This window comes from Borostomias antarcticus, assembly GCF_949987555.1.
Source record: "Borostomias antarcticus genome assembly, chromosome: 22".
NCBI classification, from domain to species: Eukaryota; Metazoa; Chordata; class Actinopteri; order Stomiiformes; family Stomiidae; genus Borostomias; species Borostomias antarcticus.
This window is the reverse complement of record NC_140255.1, coordinates 13,030,006-13,053,393: the sequence shown is the minus strand read 5'-3', so window position 1 is coordinate 13,053,393 and position 23,388 is coordinate 13,030,006. Positions and strand designations below refer to the sequence as shown.

At 46.2% G+C, this 23,388-nt stretch overlaps 2 protein-coding genes across 4 annotated transcripts; one reads left to right on the top strand and one right to left on the bottom strand.

The window, feature by feature from the left end:
- Nucleotides 1–800: 800 nt before the first annotated feature.
- hexd (hexosaminidase d) lies at nucleotides 801–5,827 on the bottom strand. Of its 3 annotated transcripts, XM_084456619.1 has the most exons (12): nucleotides 5,640–5,827; nucleotides 5,304–5,448; nucleotides 5,092–5,207; nucleotides 4,266–4,353; nucleotides 3,964–4,128; nucleotides 3,553–3,736; nucleotides 2,958–3,029; nucleotides 2,571–2,769; nucleotides 2,237–2,398; nucleotides 1,808–1,918; nucleotides 1,241–1,330; nucleotides 801–1,020 (listed from the first exon to the last, which is right to left on the bottom strand). In XM_084456619.1, the coding sequence occupies exons 2-12, from the start codon at nucleotides 5,388–5,390 to the stop codon at nucleotides 819–821; spliced, it is 1,476 nt and encodes a 491-aa protein (XP_084312745.1). In that variant the 5' UTR covers nucleotides 5,391–5,448; nucleotides 5,640–5,827; the 3' UTR covers nucleotides 801–818. The 3 variants fall into 3 exon arrangements, with proteins under 3 accessions (XP_084312745.1, XP_084312746.1, XP_084312747.1); XM_084456620.1 differs by lacking the exons at nucleotides 5,304–5,448; nucleotides 5,640–5,827 and having other exon boundaries at nucleotides 5,087–5,196; XM_084456621.1 differs by lacking the exons at nucleotides 5,304–5,448; nucleotides 5,640–5,827 and having other exon boundaries at nucleotides 5,124–5,168.
- A 233-nt stretch (nucleotides 5,828–6,060) lies between these two features.
- ogfod3 (2-oxoglutarate and iron dependent oxygenase domain containing 3) lies at nucleotides 6,061–22,743 on the top strand. Its single transcript, XM_084456513.1, has 9 exons — nucleotides 6,061–6,218; nucleotides 6,520–6,746; nucleotides 9,416–9,491; nucleotides 11,344–11,386; nucleotides 12,992–13,056; nucleotides 13,208–13,264; nucleotides 13,437–13,590; nucleotides 14,716–14,839; nucleotides 21,331–22,743. Exons 1-9 carry the CDS (start codon nucleotides 6,151–6,153, stop codon nucleotides 21,465–21,467), a joined length of 951 nt encoding a protein of 316 aa, XP_084312639.1. The 5' UTR covers nucleotides 6,061–6,150; the 3' UTR covers nucleotides 21,468–22,743.
- Nucleotides 22,744–23,388: the final 645 nt, after the last annotated feature.

Below are 23,388 nucleotides of genomic sequence, written 5' to 3'. Positions count from 1 at the left end.
GGTACAATGACTATGAACTAATGTTCTCTGGATATTACATTGAAACACAGTTTGTAACCAGTTCCTGCCATAACTTACTGGGACCTCCTGGGGTGGAGCGTTCTTAAAGATCACAATTTCTGTGGTACAATACCATCCATACTATACCTGTGCCTTGCTATTTATCTGTAATAAGTACTTTAAAGTGAAAAACACATTTTGTGGGATTCAGATGTTCCCACAGAGTCAGACATGAGTGTTTTTGGGACCACCCAGTTTGTAATCTCCTGTGTGTGTCTGCTCATGGCAACCCTATCTCCAGCTGAACGCATGCAAGTGTAACTGTAAACCGTAATCAAGCTAAGCATGGCCGAGGATGGACTATTTGCTTGTGTTAGTCTGTGAAAGTTAAACCACTGTTGCCTGTTCTTTTGTCTGTTTGTTATCCAGTAGAGGTCATACTGCTGATTACCAAAGAGTCAGCCTCAGGTAACACGCCAGGCTTGTTGAAATCATTTTCCCAGTGTGACATGGGTATTTTGTCTCTATTACAACTGTATTGCTTAGTTGAATTTGGGATGATCAAAAGTTCCAATTTCAAGATCAAAAGTCTCAATTTGGATGCAGTTTTTTACTTGCTACATTTATTTTGTCAGGAATGTAATGAAAATGTTGGTATTCATTAATCATTAATCTGGAGTAATTTTGCTGTCAGTCATGTATCGTGTAAAGTTGAGACGTACACACATGCACACGCGCGCACACACACACACATATGCATGCTCAATCCATCCATCCTCTCTGCCAGTCCTGGCTCCATGCAGGACCCAGAGCCATCCCTACTGGCCACCCAGTGATGGAGGGTTGTCCTGGGGCACCATCTCCAGCAGAAGGGCCCTGGTGTCCTCCAGTACTCTCTGGAGGGGGGTCACCACAGGGTTGACGTGCTGCTCCACCCACTCCTGGGCTGTGGAGTCTGGGTACAGATGCACCATCTCCACCCTCACTGCCTCCAGCTTCTGCTTCACCATAGCCAGCAGACTGAGGAGAGAGAAGGGGTGGAGGAGATGGATGGGGGAGAGTTAGGGAGAATAGGAGGGAAAGAGGTAGAGGAAACGAGAGGAGGGTGGTACATGTGATAAAGATAATAAAATGGCGGTGAGAAAGAAGTGTGGGTTGAGGAGCAACACGTGCTTGTCTTAATAACGTCTGCTAAGCTTGTGCAGAGTCAGGTGATGGGGAAACATATGTGGAAGCTTACGCCATGGCTTGACCCTGGATCTGTTGGGCGATGAGAGGGTTGACCATCTTCCTCTGTTTGTGGTAGGGGGTCAACCATCCTCTTACATACCTGACACATTCACACATAGTTCACTGGTTAGAGAGAGAGTTCTCGCCTGTATAACTTTACCACAAAAACTAAATACATGTTTACAGACAGGAATGTGAAAACAGGTGGCCCGTAGGGCTGGGTATCTAGTCGAATTTCAAGAATCGATTCGATTCCGATTCACAAGGTTCAGAATCGATTATCTCGATTCGATTCAATATCGATTCGGTTAGTGTTACTAAAACCTGTTTTTTTTTTATATCTGTAACCTTAATTACATGACTGCCAAGTATCAATAATAGGGATGGGTATGGGTGGGTATTGATACTGATTTCCAAAAATGAATGAATGAATGAATCATTGAATGAATTAATGAACTATTCATTCCTTCATTCATTAAATAAAAGATCGATTTTGGGATTCATGAATCCATTCTGAATCAATGAATCGATTTTTGAAACCCAGCCCTAGTGGCCCGGCCTGCATCCATAAACTCACATGTTGTTTTCAAAATGGCAGAGCTCCTCAGTGTGGAGTAGTGCTGAGAGCTCCACTATCAGCTCTGCCAATCTCCTCCCAGCAAACGGAGAGGCCTCATCTGCAGGTGACCTGGGGCAGAGACACCCAGACCAAGATCTTTATCTTTGTCATGTTCGTCCATATGCACAGTATTCTCTCCAAAAGGTGACATACCATGACCTGCTATGCTACAGTACATGCTAAATGGTAAGCTACATGCTATGCTACATGGTAAATACCATGCTACAGTATATGGTGTGCTAAATGCTACATGATAAACTACATGATACTCTATGCTACATGCTATGCTAAATGTGATGAAGAACTACATAATATGCTACTATGCTAAATGCTATGCTAAAAGCTATGATAAACTACATGATATGCTATAAAATAGTGTTTTCTCACCCTCCGATGGCCTCCACCTCCACAGAGACTATGCCAAGGCTCTGTGCCACGCTGGTCTGGACCTCTGCACTGAACTGACCGCAGCTGAGGGTCTGCAGGCAGGAGGCCAGCGAGGGCAGAGCCACTGGCATCAGCTCACACAGCACTGACATGTGGTCATACCTGGCACAGGTGAAACCACACACACACACACACAATTCATGGCAAGAAGACATATCAAACATATAAAACAACACACAACAGAAATAGATGCAGGTTAAAAACTATTCTGTACACACACATCAATAAACATGAAAAAAGATTTCAGTGAAGTCTCCCTTAGTCTGACACCCACCTTTGCCAGCCAGTGAGGGCGATGCCCTGCAGCTGTGTACCAGTGGGCAAGGAGGCGGCCACCCTCAGCCACTGCAGGTGGTTATCCACGTGCCTCTGTGTGCTGGTCACACAGGTGTGGACACAGGTGGAGCCCTTGAAGGAGCTGGCTGCCCACAGCTCAGAGAGACCTGCACTGCTGTACTTCTCCAGAAGAGACACTAGAAAAGAGACAGTGTGTATCTAGGGCCAGTGCACAGATACAGTTTAAAGCTAATCTTACACTAAAAAGCATCAATTGAAGGGATTAAGAACAATGTAGGATAGCAGCTCTACATAGCTTTGTTCTTTTTTGAGTGTACTTTCCTGAAGTCACATATTATGTAGTACATTTTCATCCATTTCTCACCAGTGGTCTCCACATCCAGAGCTGGGCTGTAGTCCCACAACATGGGCTGGACCAGGCCCACCAGACCACTGCCTGACAGGAGGAGAGGGAGACACAAGAGAACACAGAGAAACATGGAGGACATGTTATAAAGAAAGAACCCCTCCCCCCTCACATCAAACCTCTCTCTCTACCTCCCCACTCTCCACCCTACTCTCTCTCTCTCTCTCTACCCCCCACTCTCCCTCTCCACCCTACTCTCTCTCTCTCTACTCCCCACTCTCCCTCTCCACCCTACTCACTCTCTCTACCCCCACTCTCCCTCTCCACCCTCTCCCTCTCCACGCTCTCTCTCTACTCCCCACTCTCCCTCTCCACCCTACTCTCTCTCTCTCTACTCCCCACTCTCCCTCTCCACCCTCTCTCTCTCTCTCTACCCCCCACTCTCCCTCTCCACCCTACTCTCACTCTCTCTCTATCTCCCACTCTCCCTCTCTACCCTACTCTCACTCTCTTTCTCTACCCTCCACTCTCCCTCTCCACCCTACTGTCACTCTCTCTCTACCCCCGTTCTCTCTCTCCAACCTACTCTCTCCACTCTCTCTCATCCCCTCACCCCTCAGCGTGTCGTGATCCATTGCTCGCAGCATGTCATCCCACATGATGACCTTCAGGTGAGGCCACGCCTCCCTGACACCCCTCGCCACCCTGTTGACGTGACTCAGGAACAGCTGCTGCACCGTGCGTCCAGGTGTGCTCAGCCAGTGCCGAGACTCCTCCCCCTCACCCAGCAGGTACACCTGAGGGAGAGGACCGTGGGCCATACAGAAGACTGTACTCAACAATAATAATTAAGGCATCATTCAACATAATATATTCAAAATATATAATCAAGTAATACGGTATGTAGTGTTATGGAGGTAATTTCCACTGTGACTTTGTAGTGCATTGATGAATTCTAATGCCTTCTGAAATGCTAGACCCCTACAGCGGAGATCTCCCATGGATCAGCGCATCATGTCCTCACCTCATCAGCCCCGATGTGCAGGGAGCGGAGGCCAGGGTGGAGCTCCACCACCTGCCAAAGCATCTCCATCACCAGCCTCCGGCCCTCCTCCAGGTGGGGGTTCAGGGTGCCCAGACACTGACCCACCTCCCTCAGCCCCCACAAGGCCCGGTGCTTCAACACAAACTGAGGAGAGAGAGAGGGAGAGGGAGATCGCAAGACATAACAAGAGAGTCATAATGAAATCAAGTGTCACACGTCGTGTGAAATAAACAGTTAGCATTTAGATACTGTGTATATTGTATGCAGGCCCCCTCTCTCACCTCCATATGGCCAAACGTCTGGACAAGAGGGATGACCTCTAACCCCTTGGACTTGGCCACATCCTGGATGGACATGATCTCGTCACGACTGCAGTGCGAGGGACAAGGAGTCATGCATGCCAGTTAGAGTTATGGATAGAGTGAGTAAGATATGGTACAGTGAGACAGTCACATTTTAAAGGGGCTGCCTTGTACATATAAATTAATCAAATAAATGTTGACTATTGATCCCAGAAGGAAAGTTGTCTTTTTGCTCTCGAGCACAGGATCTGCCGGCATGCCCGTTGCCATGGGGGGAGGTAGTTCAGTGGCCCAGCCCGGTCTTGAACCAGCAACATTTCAGTTACTGGTCTGATGCTCTTAACCACTGCACCATTAGCCCTACCCACAGATGGGCTAGGCTGCATTCACTCAGGATTTAAACATTGCCAAGGCCATTGATTATCCCAGCCATCTTTATGACATTCACTGGAATGTTTTTATTTTATTTTTTATTATGGTGTGGCCTATTCTGCAGTGCGACTCAGGAAGTTAAATGAAGGTGAAGATTGTAGTTTTATAACAGGAGCTCAAAACAGGAAGGAGGGAGGCACACACAAACACACACAAGTAACGTACACACACACACACACACACACACACACACACACTGAGAAAGGTACTGGACTAAAACCATGTTGAAGGCTGTAACTGTATTCACATTATTCACATTATGTGGTGGATTGGACATCATCCAAGTGGCAGCATCTACTAAGCACCAATATATCACATAAGATGTATCACAATGCGTTCCATGCGTGAGACGTTTGTCAGGGGCTTACTCCACCTGTATGGAGGGTGGGTGGTGGCTTGTAGCACCTTCAGGTCCCCCTCATAGGGAAACATGTCCTCATACTCCACCAGTATCCCATCTGCACCCAGGTCAGCAAACAGCTCAATCAGCTGGAGAAACACAACACATTGGACACATTGTACCGTGTGTCTATACTGTCTTTGTCTGCAAATATATGTTGTATTGCTTAATGGTAGTGTAATTACCTTGTGCAAGTATTCGATTCTGGGAGGGGCACCTTTCAAATCCAGGTGTACCAGCTTCTTTCCCATTGTCCATGGTGAAACTTCCATTCCGAGACAGCTTTGACACCGCACTGGACTGAATTATTCACCCAGGCTACAGTTTCATCTGTACTGAAAATAATGTCGACCTTTAAAAAATATACTAACTAGACGATCTTGTGGCTAGGAAGTGAAGTCGCTGCTCTGCACAGGTGCAGTGTTCTGCAACAGATATACAGTAGTTAGCCTAAGCTATTTGTTGTACCAATGTCATATGTGTAGAGCCCCATCAACAAATGTACCGTATACACCACTTACTAATTCTATTCCGCTAGATGTTGCAGTTTGAGGTCACATAGTTGAACATCAAGATAACAAATCAAAACAGATCACATTGAGATAGGCATTCGACTCCCTCTGACTTGACTGGAATAGCAATTGAGGAACTTTCAGAGAATAATCGATTGAGGTGCATTCAGAGAATTTCTTCATGCACTGTATCATAATAAAACACCAAACCAACTACACGTCAAGTTTCAAGAGTAACGACGAAAAATGTATAGCTTTGAAAGTTGTTGTTTCCTTATAACGCAGTTTTTTTTGTTTAGCATCTTACTGACGTGTTCCAATGAAAACCCGGGCTTCTCTTTCCACGAACCAATCATTGAGACTGTTACGCCTCTCACCAGGAAGTCATGTGGGATTGTCAGTGAGGTATTACAGAGAAGGGATTATCTGCGTTGTGTTCCAAGAAATCAACTATCCCTGCAAGAAATAACTATATCTGAATTTGCCTAATGCTCTCTGACTCGGGGTTTGTGTTAAAAAGATGACGATACAACGGCGAAGCAATTCGAAAGTCCCAGACACGAACGGGATTGAGAAGAAGATCAAGAGGTAACAACTAGCTTTGTCTTTGAATCCAGTCCTCTGCAGGTGATGGCAACCAAACCCCACCCTGAATAGCCAAGCCAACATCATTGGCTGCCGGTGGCTACCTGTTTTCATTGCACGACATGAAAATGGAAATGAGTCGAACATGCTGTCATGTTGTTGCTGCCCCCCACCCCCATATCTCTCTCTCTCTCTCTCTCTCTCTCTCTCTCCCTCCCTCTCTTCCCCTGTTTCTCTCTCTCTATCTATCTCTCTCTCCCTCTCTTCCCCTGTCTCTCTCTCTCTTTCTCTCTCTCTGGTGTAGGGGTAATGCTCTGAGACAGGCGTCAGTGTGGAGGGGCTCTCGGACCTCTCTGCTGCTCATCCTCCTGGCCCTGATTGTGTGTGGCGCTGCCGTCTGGCTCTACCTGGCCTCAGGTGACAGTGACGTCACAGAGACGCTGGTCAGACAGAGCGAGTTGGTGGGCCCAGAGCCCAAGGTCTTCTCTGTGGAGTGCTCCGAGGACTACGAGAACTACAAGCGCTATCCAGGTGAGTCAAAACCCTGTGTGTGTGTGTGTGTGTGTGTGTGTGTGCGTGTGTGCGTGCGTGCCTGCGTGCGTGCGTGCGTGAGAGATAGAGAGCAACTGTTTCTATGCAAATATCACCCCAGCCCAGTTGACAAACAGCTCCTAATATGCATGTGATTTCTGTGGTCAGCATGTGCAGTCCAGCCCAGCACTGGTGCTTTTACAAACTGAGTACAGAGGCCTTGTAGTACAGTAGTATATTCTCTATTTAGAGATGCTTGGCATTCATTCCTAAGGGTTGTGTGCCATCTAGTGGTGAAAAAGCTGCAACTGTAACTACACTTTGGCCACAAAAAGGACAGTGTATATCACCTGTGACTCACTCAGTAAACAAAGTTAAGGTTTCTGAAGGACCCAGTCTTCAGATGGCACCCTTAAAGAGTCCCACGTCCAAACAGGGCTAAAGCCCGCTCGACTCACGGTTCAGAATAATAGCGGGTGCAGATCCGAGAACAATGGTAAAAAGAGAATAATCCTCACTCTGGTCAATCATTATGGCTTTGTTCCATAGCAGCAGTCAGAAAACAGGTTACCATTGTACACAAAATCCTCTTCAAATTTCCCCATAAATAAATTTGAGTAGTTGGGGGAGAATGGACTACCAATGGACACACCTTGTATTTGTAGGTAGTAATCATTTTCTCCCCATTTAAAGTGTTGGTTCAGATATATTGATGACATTTTTTTCATTTTCTCAGGTACAGATGACATGCTTGATCAGTTTGTGGAGTACATGAACTCTAGATTACCTTCCATCAAATTCTCTCTAGAGGCCAACAGAGAATCTGTGTCTTTTCTAGATGTGTTGGTGACAAAAGCAGACTACTGTGTATAGAAAACCGACAATTACCTACATTACTCCAGCTATCACCCATCTAGCCTGAAAAGAGGTCTACCCTACAGTCAAATGTTGAGACTTAAGAGAATATGTGGTACAGAATCTGAACTGGACAGACACTCCACAGAACTTTGTAATCGGTTCAGGTCTAAGGGATACACAGAGAGCATTTTGTCTGACAGCTCATCTAGAGTTCCTTACCCCAAAACCCTCCCCACCTTGTAATGCATCTATAGTGTTATCCACCACCTTCTCCCCCATCTCTCAGTCTGTTAAAGAAATGGCACATCCTTTCCAGTGACCCTGCAGTCGGGCAGGCCTTTGCCACTCCTCCCATTTTTGCCAACAAAAGTGCCAAAAACCTGAGAGATAGCCTAGTTAGGAATCACACATATATCCCACCACAACATTTCCTTCTACTTTGCCCTCTGGTAATTTTCCTTGCAATAATTGTGTCTATTACAATGCCATGATTCGGGGGGATCACTTCCTACACCCCATACAGGCAAAAAGATAGATGTAAGGGGGGGATCACATGTAGGACTAAGTTTGTTGTTTATTTATTGAAATGTCCATGTGGGTTCTATTATGTGGGGAAAACAAAAAGAGAATTGAAGGTCAGAATCTCTGAACACAAGAGTAACATTAGGCTGCATGATGAGAAATCGGCTGTAGCGAGGCACTTTAACTCCTCATGAAGTCTGCAGGCTACGTTTTCAGGGCATTGAATTGGTGAATCCATTGAAAAGAGGTGGTGACAGAGAGCGCCTACTTCTACAGAGAGAGGCTTATTGGATTCACGCCCTGAAAACAGAGTTCCTGAAAGGATTAAATGAAGAACTATTGCTAGGTTGTTTTCTGTAAAGGTCTCTCTCTTGTGATATTGTTGATGAAATTGTTGTATATATTGTATTATGGTTGTAACTCTGTATTGTATTGTATTTGTATTATGTAAATGTGCGACCCTCTGCATATGCGCACAGGTAGCCGAACCTTCACCTTTCTGACGTAGCACAGGTAGCCGAACCTTCACCTTTCTGACGTAGCACAGGTAGCCGAACCTTCACCTTTCTGACGTAGGCTACTGATTATTGAAGACAGTATATATAGAGGTCAGTTCCGTGAGAACGGCTTGAAACGCTGAAGAAGGCCTTACAGCCGAAACGCGTCCGTTCACTGACTGCAGCTGCTATGGAATAAAGCCATAAAAATGATTGACCGGAGTGTGGATTATTCTCTTTTTACCCTTAAAGAGTTGCACTGTGTGAATCACTGGTTTAAACCTTCCCAATCTTATGCTTAAGTGTCTGGCTACTGTTGGTTACATCTAAGCAGGCAGGATAAATCGGGGCTACCAGGTGTATCTCCAAAAACATTTCTCTACCTCACCTAAGCCTGGCAAACAATAGTTTGAATAACATAAGGAGGAAGTGGAACTATGCAGTGCCAATATCTAAAGTCAACACAGGCTTAGAGAGGGATTGTAGGTGTTGAGATGATGAATTGAAGAGCCCTTCTTGAAGCTGTGTGAAGCCAAGATCAGATATCCCCCCTTTTTTACAGTCGGATATTATGTTACACATGAAGATTATTTAATCCACCTCTCCCAACAGAGACTATTCACCTTGCTCAGACTTGACTAAAAGTTTCAGTTAACAACTCAATCAGGGACATGGACATACACTATTCCATGGACTTCTATGTGTGTGTGTGTGTGTGTGTGTGTGTTGGCTTGCTTCCTTCAGCACTGTTTTTACCTTCTAACCCATGATGCCTCTTTGTCTGTCTCCCAGGATGCACCCCTCTGAAGTGTGGCCGGGCTGTCACCGACTCTGTGGTGAGCAGGGAGGAAGCTCAGGCCCTCAGGAGGTGAGAACCACCCCCCCCCCCCTTCCTGTCTTTCTCAATTTCAATTTCAAGGCTTTATTGGCATAAAGGTTAAGAAAAATAATGTTACCAAAGCATGAAGGTACAAGTTGCTAGTTTCCGTTCAATAGTGAACCATATTAACCCTTGTATCAATGTGTGAGTGTGTGTGAGTGTGTGTGAGTGTGTGTGTGAGTGTGAGTGTGTGTGAGTGTGTGTGAGTGTGTGTGAGTGTGTGTGAGTGTGTGTGAGTGTGTGTGAGTGTGTGTGTGTTTGTTTGTGTGTGTGTGTGTGTGTGTGTGTGTGTGTGTGTGTGTGTGTGTGTGTGTGTGTGTCTTTCAGTACATTCTTTCTCCCTATGCTGTATTTCCTTGGTCATTGTTTTGAGACTTTTATTTAATTAGGGAAGTCAATTGAAGGCAGAGCCCTCGACAATGACGCCCTAGAGCATAATAAAAACATAATAAAAACAAAATAAAACATAATAAAAACATTTGCATTAAATGCATACAGTAAATAAATAAAACAAAGCATGTGAACAAAAATTTATAAATAAAATATACAGTCACAATAAAACACAATATTAAGCAAAACATGTACATACCTCTTTACAGACACTACCTAAAAGATCCTTGAACTTGTTCATAGAAACAAGACTGCTCAACTTAAAGGAGAATGCTCTTTTTCGACAACCTGGACCTTATTTACGGCATATTTATAAGACGTTTGACTCACCAAGATAACTTTGGTGTAATTCGGAGGCCTGTAGAAGAAATTTAAAATCCAGCGCGAGCCAAGTATATCCATGTAATGGCGGTGGACGGGGCACCGAGAATGCAGCTTCTATGAAATGTATTTTCTGCCGCAAAACGGTTGTTTTCATCAATCTATTTTTATGAATTGCTAGTTGTGCTTCCATAGAGCGAGGGCTTGCTGTGGTTGCTTTTTTGCTTTTAAGACCTAGTCCCTAGGTCTTAAAAGCAAGGATAAATAAGAAGGTAACATGCCAGATATAGCTTTATAAATAAATAACAAACAGTGTCTCTACGATTGGAGAGAGAGGACCAACCAACTGTGTTATACAAGTCACAATGATGAATGTTAAAATTACAACCAATGATAAAGCGAAGAACACTGTGATATACAGAATCAAGAGGCTTTAAGGTGGACTGTGTAGCATACATATACAAGGTGTCACCATAATCAAATACTGGTAATATTAGAGACTGTACAATCATGTTATTAGTGTAAGTGGAAAAACAGGACTTGTTTTTCTCATTGAATCAGTGAGGTACTCCACATGGGTCTTGAAGGATAGCCTGTTATCTAACCAGATACCGAGGTATTTATAGGAGTCATCTATCTCAATTTCCTCTCGTTGTAGCGTGATAATGCCAGAGTTAACATCAGTTGCTTGAGAAAACAATTTTGTTTTACTGGCATTCAACACTAACCTGTGACTAATGAGTAACCGCTGAAAAATGTTAAAAGCAGATTGAAGGGTATTAAAAGCAGTATCAAGAGAATAACCCATAGCATAAAGGATTGTCTCATCTGCATAATAATGAATAGAATGATCATGCAGGGGAGGAACAAAGTTATTAATATACAGAGTAAATAACAGTGGGCCTAAGAGAACCCTGTGGGACTCCATTAAGAACAGTCTGAGAGCTTGATCTGACCCCATCTGCTACAACAGCCTGAGACCTTGAGGTGAGGTAGTTATGGAACCAATTAACTGACGAATAGTCCAAGCCAAATGAAGTTAATTTATTCAATAAAATGGTGTGATCGACTGTATCACTGTCTGGCTCTTACTCACTCTTGCCATGTCACAGTAATTCTCCTGTTCCAGGTTGGCTGAGAGGGGTCTTGCGCTGGCTGGCTCTGATGGAGGAGTGAGTATGTCCATGTTATTTGCTATATCTACAGTATGCTCTCAAACTGCATGTTCCTTCAGTGGGAACTAGAGGGCAGGCTAGTACAACTTCCAGAGGTCTAGGATACATGAGAGCAGTCATACATCAAATTGTAGTAAATAGGAAGTACACGCATGCACACCGATGTGGATACCCCCTTTTGGGGCAGGACTAGGGCAGGACTTCAACTTTTAAAAGAGGCAGTTCCATTGCTCTGATCTATGGCAAACCCTTCTGTTTGAGTGACTGACCGATGAGTAAGTGGTGTGTAAGCCTCTTCTCCATGACTGTTTCAATGACTGTGGTCTTGGTCTTGGTCTTGGTCTTGGTCTTGGTCTTGGTCTTGGTCTTGGTCTTGGTCTTGGTCTTGGTCTTGGTCCTGGTCTTGGTCCTGGTCTTGGTCTTGGTCTTTGGTCTTGGTCTTGGTCTTGGTCTTGGTCTTGGCCTTGGTCTTGGCCTTGGCATTGGTCTTGGCCTTGGCCTTGGTCTTGGCCTGGTCTAGGGAGTGTGTCAGACTGGTCCGACTTCTGGTCCCCTTTAGCAAGACATACAAGCATATCACGCACAATAGGAACAAGCACAAACAAACCAGGGAGGCAAGCAAATGAAGACAGCAACATCAATATAGTTTGTGAGGTACAAACAATAAAAAGGGGACAGGGGGACCTTATTTGCTGATAGCAGTTGTTTGCTGGGAGACAAATGTTCCCAACCCTGGGTCTCTCTGTTTCAGGTTTTGTAAATTCAGAGGGATTGGTGCTGTCAGCATTCCTAGGCATTCTTTCTCATGCATTGACTCGGGCTTCCGTTGAGGTCTGTCATCCTCATGACCCCTTCGTGACCTTACGCCCTTCCCTCAGAACCGTCGCATTCCACCATCAGCGGCACTGAGGGCCTCCATCTCACAGGAGACTCCTGAGTTAGCACCGGAGGCTCCTGAGAATACCTTCTTTTTGACGCCTTGTCAGCATCGTCGTCGGTTTATCTTTTCACTTGGGCAGTTAGGGTACCTCGTTCTTTTGACAGGTCTGGCCTGGTCTTGGTCTGGTCTGGTCTGGTCTGGTCTGGTCTGGTCTGGTCTGGTCTGGTCTGGTCTGGTCTGGTCTGGTCTGGTCTGGTCCGGTCTGGTCTGGTCTGGTCTGGGCCGGGCCAGGCCTTGGCCTGGTCTTGGCCTGGTCTTGTCTAGTCTTGACCTGGTCTGGTCTGTTCTGGTCTGGTCTTGGTCTGGTTTGGTCTGGTCTTGGACTGGTCTGCCCACATACCCTCGCACTCCCATGCTTGGTCTGCCGACAGAAGACTATTCGGGATTACCACTTTAAGTGAGGGGATAACAAAAAGAAAAACAATTATCTGGCTTGTGAGAGACAGCAGTCCCCAGGTGCTCGACCAACCACAATAACAAGTACAGGGCAGAAGACACAGACGAAGCCAAGTCTAAGCAAGAACACCTGTACCCCTTGTGGTGGAATTACATTCACATGTTCTCAGCCAGAGAAGATAAGACTGAACTTATTTTGAACTTTCCATTCTTCCATGGTGACTGTGGTGAATTTGATTTAAGAAGTTTTCTTTTGTCCTCTCTAGGCCTCCATCCTGGACCTGCATTCTGGAGCACTGTCAATGGGAAAGCAGTTTGTCAACATCTACAGGTGAGTAATCTCTCTCTCTCTATCTTTTTCTCTCTCTCTCTCTCTCTCTCTCCTTCTCCCTCACGGGGGACTGACTCTCATCTGTCATGTTTGGATGCTTGGGTAATTGTGCAATTTGTGTGTGTGTTTGCGTGGGGTGCTGGGTTGCTAGGTACTTTGGGGAGCAGATCGGTGAGGTGTTCACCCAGGAAGATTTCCAGCTCTACAGGTGATGCCAGAAGCCACCCAGGCATTTATAATGAAACTAATTTCTACTCATTTGCTGGCGCCATAGGAAGAAACAATTGTGTATGTGTATGTGTGTGTATGTGTGTGTGTGTGTGTGTGTGTGTGTGTGTGTGTGTGTGTGTGTGTGTGTGTGTGTGTGCGTCTGCATGCAGGGATGTGCGTAGTCGTATCCAGGCAGTGATCGCGGAGACGTTCGGGCTGAACAACTCTCTGATGTACCTGACCAAGCCCACATTCTTCTCCAGAATCAACAGCACTAGTGCCAAGACCCAACATGACGAGTACTGGCACCCACACATAGACAAGGTAACACAGACGCACGCGCACACACGCACACACACACGCACACACACACGCGCACACACACACACGCACACACACACACACACACACACACACACACACACACACACACAGGTATCCTCACAAAGCATCACAGAAGCCACAAAAGGCCTTCAAACACTTAATTTTACATGATTATCTACATGACCTTTCCTTCTGGAGTGTTGATGAAAGTATAGCTACAGTCATAGATTTGTTGAAGCCTCATAGCAGAGCTTCTTGAGTTAACTTCAGTTATTCTCCAGCAAACACGTCTGCATTTCCCTCTATTTCCAGTCAGTGTCTAACTATTCATTTTAATATTAATCAAACAGACTTGATAGTCTTGTGAGGCCGAGCTGTTCCACCCATGACCCTGTGTTTCATCACTACTTAGGCAGTGGGGTAGTAGAATGTTATCTTTTCTCTCTTTTTAATATCTCTCGTTTGACATTCCTGTTATGTCTTCACTGTGGATCTTAGAAAACTCTCTGATGTTCAGTGGATAATTCCATTACGAGGACTGCAAGCTCTGTTTGAACAACGCTTGTGTTGAAGCATCTGTCTGAATGTTTGTATGAAACATTCAGTGGGTGGGTGATGGGTTTATGTCAGTGCACCCATGTGTGTGTGTGTGTGTTTGTTTATCAGCACTGCTCATTTATTGGTTCCATCATCATCATCTGCAGTCATAAATACTCTGTTCTTCTACCATATTAATTCTGGTCCCCTTATCCAGTCCCCTTGGCCTGGTGACAGCTGGGCAAATTGAATCCAAACACACCCACTCTCCTGCCCATCTGTCATCGGCACCATTTAGGGTCTAATTGGCCAGCTCAACCCTCATTTAAATGTAAATAGCTCTTGACTTCTTTGCTGGCGATGTTTTTGTCCCCCATCGATCACTCTGCTGATCGGGTGTCATGTACAGTTGAGGCCTTCCTGCAGCACAGTGGCTGTCCTGTTCCAGCACTGGGCTAATCTACATAACCAAGCTGATATGGAAACAAATGTAAAACGCTGTGACTTTATTCATGAGTTTGCCACGCCTATGTTTATGTCTGACTCCATCTCTCTCTCTCTCTCTCTCTCTCTGTCCGTCTCTCTCAGGTGACATATGGCTCTTTTGACTACACGTCTCTCCTCTACCTGTCTGACTATGGCTATGACTTCACTGGGGGCCGCTTCATCTTCATGGACACCAACAGCAACAGGACTGTGGAACCACGCACAGGTGAACACACACACACACACACATAGACATTCAGGGCAAGGTAACAAAGTCAACTCTTCCTGTGTTAATCTATTGTTAATTAAGCTGGTTTGTTTTATGTTCCCAGGGCTTTTCTGAGACTCTGTGAGCTCTTGAGTAGATAGTGTTATCCTGGGTGTGATCCGTCAATCTGTTGCTGTGGTGTTTGGATGGATGGATGACTTGGTCAACATTCAGTAAGATTTCTGAGAACTAAACTGGCAGACCCACCTTCATATTCTCTCTCTCTCTCCCTCTCCTACCTTCATTTTCTTTCTCTCTCTCTTCTTTTCTCTCTCTCTCCCTCTCTTTCCTTTTCTCCCTTTCTCTCCCTCTCTTTCTGTCTCTCTCCCTCTCTTTCCTTCTCTCCCTCTCTCTCCCTCTCTTTCTGTCTCTCTCTCCCTCTCTTTCCTTCTCTTCCTCTCTCTCCCTGTCTTTCCTTCTCTCTCTCCCTCCATCTCCCCTGCCAGTCTTAGTCTAGTGCTCTGCTGTGTCTTTCGTCCAGACAGGGGGGTCAGGGGTCTGGGACTGTTGCCGTTGGGCTGAGACTGGCACTGGCTCTCTGAATACACAGCAGTACTGTATTATTAAATGGATCTACAGGAGCATGAATCTACTTAACTGTGTGACTGACCTTCGCTCCGAACTGCTCTCAGTATGCAGAGAGTGAGAGAGAGAGGGAGAGAGAGAGGGAGAGAGAGAGAGAGAGGGTGGAAGAGTGACAGAGACTAAAATGAAGAAAGAGTGGATGAAAGGAATAAAGGAATAAAAGAGATAAAGGAAAGGTAGGATGACAGTTGGTGATAAGGAATTGCATCAGAATTGTGCAGTGGAGCTGGGTCATACTAAAGAACAAATTTAAATATGGCTGACACAACAGTGTCAGCCCAGGAGCTGAATCGCTGTGATTTTGACTGTTGGTGTTAGCTTGTGCGAAAGAAAGAAGAGAGAGAGATTGAGGGACAGAACTCAAAAGTCATACATAATGCATTGATATCCAGACAGTTGTTTTTTTACACTCGGGACAGAATTCGTTGAAGTCGCACAGAAGGAGGCAGGCAGGTTTTGACTTTCCTTCAAGATGAGGAGAGAGCGAGGAAGGAGAGAGCGAGGAAGGACAGTGCTCCTCTGCCCCTCCTGCTACTGATTGGCAGTGGGGTCTTTGTGTCGGTTAGGACTAATTTATGTGCTGATGGGCTGGTAAACTTGACAGAGGTAATTAGCTCTGTGTCTGAAGTGTCATCGATGACTTATAACTGCAGGCAGACAATCAGCGCTGAGCTAGAGGGGGAAATGGAACCATATGAATCAACTAGAGACATTACATTAGTGTTACGGCCAATCTCCAGGTGGCATGTCTAGGGGTATAGAGGGACAGGAGCAACGCAACAAGCCGTGCCTACGTACAGATCAGCACATGTAGGGGCAGTGGCAAAAAACAATAATATCAACAAAGAGGTAGACGGATGACAAGGTAAAAATGAAAACCAGAATAGGTTTATTTATGTGAGGGGGAATGACAAAGGACAAAGACAAAATGAGGACAACTCTCCTCGGGACAATCTAAGGGGAGGGTACCAGTACAGGTGCCAAATAAACAACCGGAACAAAACCCCTTTTCTAGATCTAATCCCTGGACTACCCTGTCACTACTTACCTAAAGATACTCAGACCAACATCCTCACTATCTCTAAACTAACTATCCCGCCTAGACTACACCCAAAAGTACAGAAGGTAGCACCTGACCAGAGAAGCTTACCTAGTGTGCATAGACATCAAATCACCTACGGGTAGCAATGTAAGCCCATGGGTGTCTAGCCTACCCCCCTAACCCTCCCCTGTAACTAACTATTAGGAAGTAGGGGGGAACAGGACAAACAAACCCAAACACACAGGGACTTACAAATAAACACCACAACATAAGCAACAAAAAGTGTAACAGGATAACACGAGACAAACAGCGACCTAAAAAAAATGCCATAAACCTAAACAGAGACCAGCTGGTTTAAATAAGGCGCACATTACACTGATTGGACATCAGTAAAGTGACAAGACGAGACGATTGTCTGACGACGACATGGCACAGATGGAACACCGACAATGGACACCACAGCTAACGATGAGTGACAGGGTAGACCACTGGGGAGCGAGGAAGCCTGTAACACAAGGAGAGAACAAAAACACGGAACGCACAAACCAACATATGGACCGTAAGCCTACATAAAGTGGAAGGTAACAATTAGTCATTTAGCTAATGCTTTTATCCAAGGAAAAGTCAGTGTTTTACTACTTGCCAGAACTCACAAGTGCATAGCCTTTCTAAAACGTGACTAAGAGCATAATCTGGTGCTGAAGGCAAAGTGAAGAATAGCAAACTAAAAATACAATAGGTGCTTAAGAGGGAGGATCCTGGTAGTACTTCTTGAAGAGGTGAGTTTTGAGCCTGCATCGAAAGATGGGCAGCAACTCTGCTGTCCTGATGTCAGTGGGCAGTTCGTTCCACCACTATGGGGCCAGGACATAAAAGAGCCTAGACCGTGTCGATCGATCGCAGGGGTCTCGGAGCGACGGGGCAACCATTTGCCCTGAAGTAGCAGAGCGTAGTGGTCTGGAGTGGGTGTGGGAATATGGCCTGGAGGTAACGGGGATCTGCTTTCATTGCCCTGTAGGCTAGTACCAGAGTTTTGAACTGGGTACGAGCTGCTACAGGAAGCCAGTGTAGAGAACAGAGAAGGGAAGTTGTGTGGGAGAACTTGGGGTGGCTGAACACCAGGCGAGCAGCAGCTTTCTGGACAATACCAGGGGTTTAATGGCTGACGCTGGGGCGCCAGCAAGGAGGCAGTTGCAGCAGTCCAAGCGAGTGATGACAAGAGCCTGGATGAGCACCTGCGCCGTTTCATCGGTGAGGAAAGGGCTAATCCTCCAGATGCTGTAGAGCAGGAATCTGCAAGAGCGTGTAACGGATGTGATATGTGTGGAGAACGATAGTTCAGGGTCACACCCAGATTCCTCAGAGTCCGAGTGGCGTCACCACTGTTGCTGTAGGATGAGGAAGAGAGGAGAGGATGGAAGGCGGGGTGGATATGAAGGACAAGGATGGAGAGGTGTAATGGAGAGAAGAGGAGAGAGATAGAGGATGACTGAAGCAGAGAGAGAGACAGGGAGGGAGTGAGGGAGAGGTGTGTGTGAGGGGCTAGGATCGATGGAAAGAGAGAGAGAGCTGACAGGAGGGAAGGAGCTTGACAGACCTCAACAGGAGAGAGAGGTAAAGATAAAGAAGAAATGATGCGATGGAGAGATGGAGTGCATAGCTGTGGAGGAGAGATCCAGAGGAGTGGGGTGGGAATGGACTGATCTGTCAGGATTGAGGTTAACGTTGCAGGCCCACATGTACCGAGCCGGAGGGCCAATAGACAAGTTTGTACCAAGACAAGTTTGTACAAGTTTGGTCTAAGAAACCACCAATCTCAGTCCGACCTTGGCAGCTGCCCTCCTGTAGACGAACCCTGAATGCCAGATCAACTCCTCGTCACCCCCAAACCCCTAGACCCCCAGGCACTGGCGTAGACCTGACAGGAAGAGTAAGGAAGAACATGGACGATTTTTCAAATAGCGGCCCCAAAGTCAGAGGCATTAAGCAGTGGAGCGATAGGGGGAACAGCGTCACCAGGCTCTAGCTCTTACAACTACCCAATCCTTTCAGGTCCACAGCAGTCTAGTTTAGGGCCTAGTCGCAGTCTCTCTCTCTCTCTCTCTCAGCCCTAACATTGCGTCGTCTCTGGTGAACCCTCTCCGCATGAAGGGCCTGAGAACGCCTGGATGTGTCCAGGCTGATTGGGCATCCAGGGAGAGAGCAGGCTGTAGTGGTCAGAATGCGTACACACTGTACCTCTGAGGTCAGATTTAGGGATGGTACGGGGGGGGGGGGGGGGGGGGGGGTTGAGTGCAGCTTCCCTCCAGATATATCAGACAGCTGGGGATGAAGCCGGGTAGATATCCTGCAATGTTTCCTTTGGGGACACGGGATCTGTTGATGCGTGTTACTAATGCATGTTAGTGATATGTGGTGAATGTGTACAGCGTGCTCTTCGCAGGGCAGCCCTTACTCGCAGCAGCTTCTCATGCAAGGTATACAAGGTATTAGTAAATACCAGCAGCACACAAATCACGCTGAGATGCTTGAAAGCATATTTATTGGATACAGATATGCAGTTTAAGAATCAGATGAATAATTCATAGTTATAATAGCGGCGCAGAACACACTGTGCAGTTTGGGAAGAAAGTGAAGACGGGAAGAATAAGCAGCGCGTTAATGCTACCCCCAAGGACGCAGTGCCTCGCCTAGCTGCACAGCTACCTGGGTAATTGCAAGTTTCATTCTGCCGGAACTCTCAGGGGAGTCCTGAGCCATTATGATTCTGCACGCCCAACTGCCAATTCGAGTATCTGAATGGATCGCATGGACATCCTCCCACGCAAGGACTGCTGCCAAAAGTATTCCAAGGACATCAGATGACATCCTGGAGTTTAATCACCAGTGAATTGATTATGACAGTGGGGGAGGAATACTCGTTGACTAATTAAGTGAGTGTGGAGGATGCGCATGGTTTTTCATGTTAATGAGCGCGTGGGTGCTCCCTTGTGAGTTAGTGCACATCTCTGAATGCACCGCATTCAAAAATGGGTTCAAAGTAAACAAAAAAATGATTGTTGATGACAGAAAAGCTGAAGTGTTTGCATGAAATATACTCAATGGGATGCGACTGAGCTACTATAAATCTGGTGTCTTGGCACATTTTGTCGTGATGATGGTTCAGTTCTGTTAAGCCACGGAAGTTGGAATCCGGCGTCACCGTCCATTCATCTGCAACAATGCCACAGCGGGGGTGCTCATTGACCAAACAGGAGGCATGTCCGAAACGATCTGTGCTGTAATAGTTTTAAATCTCATTGGATCGTTCCTCCTTGTTATCCCCCTATTGTATAGTTTAATCTCTTCAACGTATTGAATTGGCATTATGAACTGTGCCTTTCATGGGTAAAATAGTACATTCCCAGTATTTACTTGTGCAACTCCAGAGGATAATTTTCAAATTAAATCTGAGCACATCTAACCATGACTAAAACCGTCACTCAGAAGATGTCTTCCTCCATTTTCACCTCAGGTCTGCGTGACATTGCATCTATTATAGCTCCTGGCATTATTCTTTCTCTTAGTCTCACTTGCTCTCCCGCTGATTTCTTTAGCTGTCACATGATTGTTTCTCTGCTCCCAGAGCTTCTAAGAGTGTCAATTCAATGACTCCTCGCACTGCTTTCCCCCACCCTGCTAGTCACGGCCATGGGGACGTATGTAAAGAACTTTACACACGCACACACACACTTTTTCTTCTCTCAGGGTATGCGCAACAAACACAAATTTTATTGCAATTTTAATGACGTAATAACACCCCTCCAGTGCTTTCCCAAAGAAAGTTTTGTCTAAAACACTTGGCAGTGAAGGACAGTATTATGTATGTACAGTTAGAAACACAGTGAATCTACTTTGGGGAGGAGTCTCTTGAAAGTCTTATCCAGTGGCGTTTCTAGCTCATAACCCCCGCCACGGTGCCCCCCCCCCCCCCCCCCCGGTGCCCCCCCCCCCCCGGCCCCGAGCCGACGCGGTGGAACACTTTCCGTTTTGTTTTGTAAAAGTGAAGTGAACGGGCTTTCCGATTGTGAATGATAGACTGTCGGTGACAGGCGATTCTGATTGACGTGCGATTTGTTGACGGGGGGGGGTACTTCGCGGATATTCGTGGTTTTTTTTGCTCTTCTTGCCACCCCCCCCCACCCCCACCCCCCCCACCCCCACCCCCCCCCGAGATGCCACCCTGGGCGGCTACCCATGTTGCCCATGCCTAAATACCCCACTGGTCTTATCCTGCAGCTACTTCTTGTTAGTTGATGCATCCAAGCGCAGCTCTGCCACTCCCCTAGCGACGCTTGAGAAGTACTGAGGAATTCAAACAACCGGTGACCGTACATTAATGAATAAATACGTTTGTGTTTTCTGTGAAGAGGGACCACTTCAAACATTGAAAATCACATCCATCTTTGCTGAGGGGGCTTGACCAGCTGTCAGTCAGGGCTAGCATGGACTCTCTTACTCACGCTCCTCTTGTCCCAAGAGGAGCTCCTCATCTGTTTGTCCTTAGTGCCCCTTCTCCGCCCTCCCTCCATCTCTCTCTGCTTTTTCTCTGCACCAGTCAAAGGCAGACATATCTTAGCTGCTGTCCGCCCATATCACCTACTGTACAGTATTCTGTCATCTTGACCTCATATACAGTATATAACCCTCTTTATTTTCTCTGTCCTGAATGTGTCTTTTCATACAGATATGTTGTCCGTTTGTCCCACTACCTCTGGTTCTCCTGATGCGACCCTCCCCACGGCCAGCCCTCGTTCCTAAACTCTCTTCTTCTCTACTCCAGGTCGGGTGTCCTTCTTCTCCTCTGGCTCAGAGAATTTGCATCGCGTTGAGCAGGTGTCATGGGGCACGCGATTCGCCATCACAGTGTCCTTCACCTGTGACCCAGCACATGCCATCGCAGACCCTGCCATGCCCTGAGGCCCCAGTGGGGGACAGTGCCACCCGCAGGCCTGGAGGACCCCTGCAACACAGAGGAGAGGAGGGGTGGGGGAGGCATAGGCAAAAGGAATAAGTGCCAAATGAAACAGGGTTGTAGTACACACACACACACACACACACACTCTCACACGTCCAGTACATTCTTTACACATTAAATACTGTTTACCACTTAGAGTCCAGATATCTAATGAAATTCTGTTTGCTGTTGGTCTTTATAACCGCCAGTGAATGTGTTTTGCCCGTGTCACTAGTCACAGTTTGGGGTCAGATGCCTGTGCCCTCACTGATGCCGGGTTCACACTGGATAAGGAAGCGCCACAAAGCGTCAGCTCTCCCGCGAGCAGGAGCGCCTGGCTGTTCACACCAGGACATTTCCCGCGCCGGTCACCGAGCAATTCTTCTACTCTGTACTTTATTCACACACATTCGCTTGCGGCAAAAGTAGACCGGGTGCCGAAAACGATTGCTGCAACGCTCAAGCCGGCTGCGGAGCTCAGCCCTGCACCGCGGCCGGTGTGAACGGTCAGATTGGTTAACATGAGACGCCGAAATGAAGCCGGCTGCACTTTGTGGCCCTTCCACATCCAGTGTGGACCCTGCCGTAAGGTGTCTGACCTATTTACTCTCTCCCCTGGCTTCCCAGGTCTCTACGCCAATTGTTTTATACCGCTGCGGTTGTTCTGTGTTTTTTTAATTGTTCCCAGCAGATTTCTGTATTATGCTCCTATGATCTGATGGAGGAAGAGCTACAATATCAGGATAAGATAATGAGAGATGGAGGAAAGTGCTGTGAGGTAGATGTCAGACAGAATTGTCAACACGTTACACTCTTCAGTCTGACATTGCTTCCACCTTGACGACGGCGTTAGTCCCGCCCGTGTCGCTGATTGGCTAATTGGTTAGCCCTCTCGGTGCTCATTGGACAGATCCTTTTTTATTCAGACAAACCGCTGTTTCATGTCACAATGCCAGACCAAGAATTAAGCCCAATCCTAATGTCCCCCCTAAACCCCAAGCGCTGAACCCTCACAGACTTATTGACGTCACCTGGTAAGTGGTTTGTTGCGAGAGGTTGAAAGGGCTCGAAATGGTTTAAAAAGGCATGGGACAGCACATTGCGACATCACGTTATGTTGACGTTATTTTACGTTTCGATTTTACTTTATGTTTTTCTTGTAGGCCTACATGTAAATTAATTTGGGGCTGAATCAAATCCCCTTTACATTATCACAACCGTTTGTGTTACCCTCAACACATTTAAGTTCAACTTGTTGAAATCATTTTGTGGTCATAAGCTAACTGCATTACTGCCTGTGGTTCTTGTTTGTGATGAATCCAAAAGTATTTGCTCAAGAATGATACCACACATTTCTGCACAAATACCTCACAACTCTTTCCATAGTCTGGTTGGAAATCTCAATTCAAAGAATACTGCACCAAGATGGATGATTAATGTCATGCAGCTTTTCATGGGGAATCATATGATTTATGGCAACAGAAATCCATGTAATAACCATAGCCTACATATTTTCAAACAGATCAAATTAGACAAACCCATAGGGTTGATAACCTATATGTAAAAAATATTGAAACCCAAAAAATTATAAGGCTACTTGTGCAGATAAGCAAGTGCAGCTAAAAACATGAAAACTTTTTTCGTTTTATAACGTGAACATTAGGGTTGCTTGTTTATTAGCCGTTCTTCAGTTAACCCATTTTACACATCACAGCAATATGACCTGTGGGTAATGAAAAGGGGCCATAAAGTGCTCAAAATGTCAAAATTGAGCACTTGACGATTTGACAATGGGGCAGCCCTAACTAAGCCCTCTCGCACTTAACGGGAACGCCTCAAAGTCTGTGAGTGGACATTGGGATTGGCCTCAGTCAAATCAGTGGA

Bases quoted from the DNA above. Each gene is read 5' to 3' on its own strand.
- ogfod3 (XM_084456513.1), top strand. From the start codon at position 6,151: ATGACGATACAACGGCGAAGCAATTCGAAAGTCCCAGACACGAACGGG. The intron at 6,747-9,415 runs GTGAGTCAAAAC...TCTGTCTCCCAG, and splicing joins GAACTACAAGCGCTATCCAG to GATGCACCCCTCTGAAGTGT. The intron at 11,387-12,991 runs GTGAGTATGTCC...TGTCCTCTCTAG, and splicing joins TGGCTGGCTCTGATGGAGGA to GCCTCCATCCTGGACCTGCA.
- hexd (XM_084456619.1), bottom strand. From the start codon at position 5,390: ATGGAAGTTTCACCATGGACAATGGGAAAGAAGCTGGTACACCTGGAT. The intron at 3,030-3,552 runs GTGAGGGGATGA...TCCTCCTGTCAG, and splicing joins GGATCACGACACGCTGAGGG to GCAGTGGTCTGGTGGGCCTG. The intron at 1,919-2,236 runs GTGAGAAAACAC...TCTCTGCCCCAG, and splicing joins GAGGTGGAGGCCATCGGAGG to GTCACCTGCAGATGAGGCCT.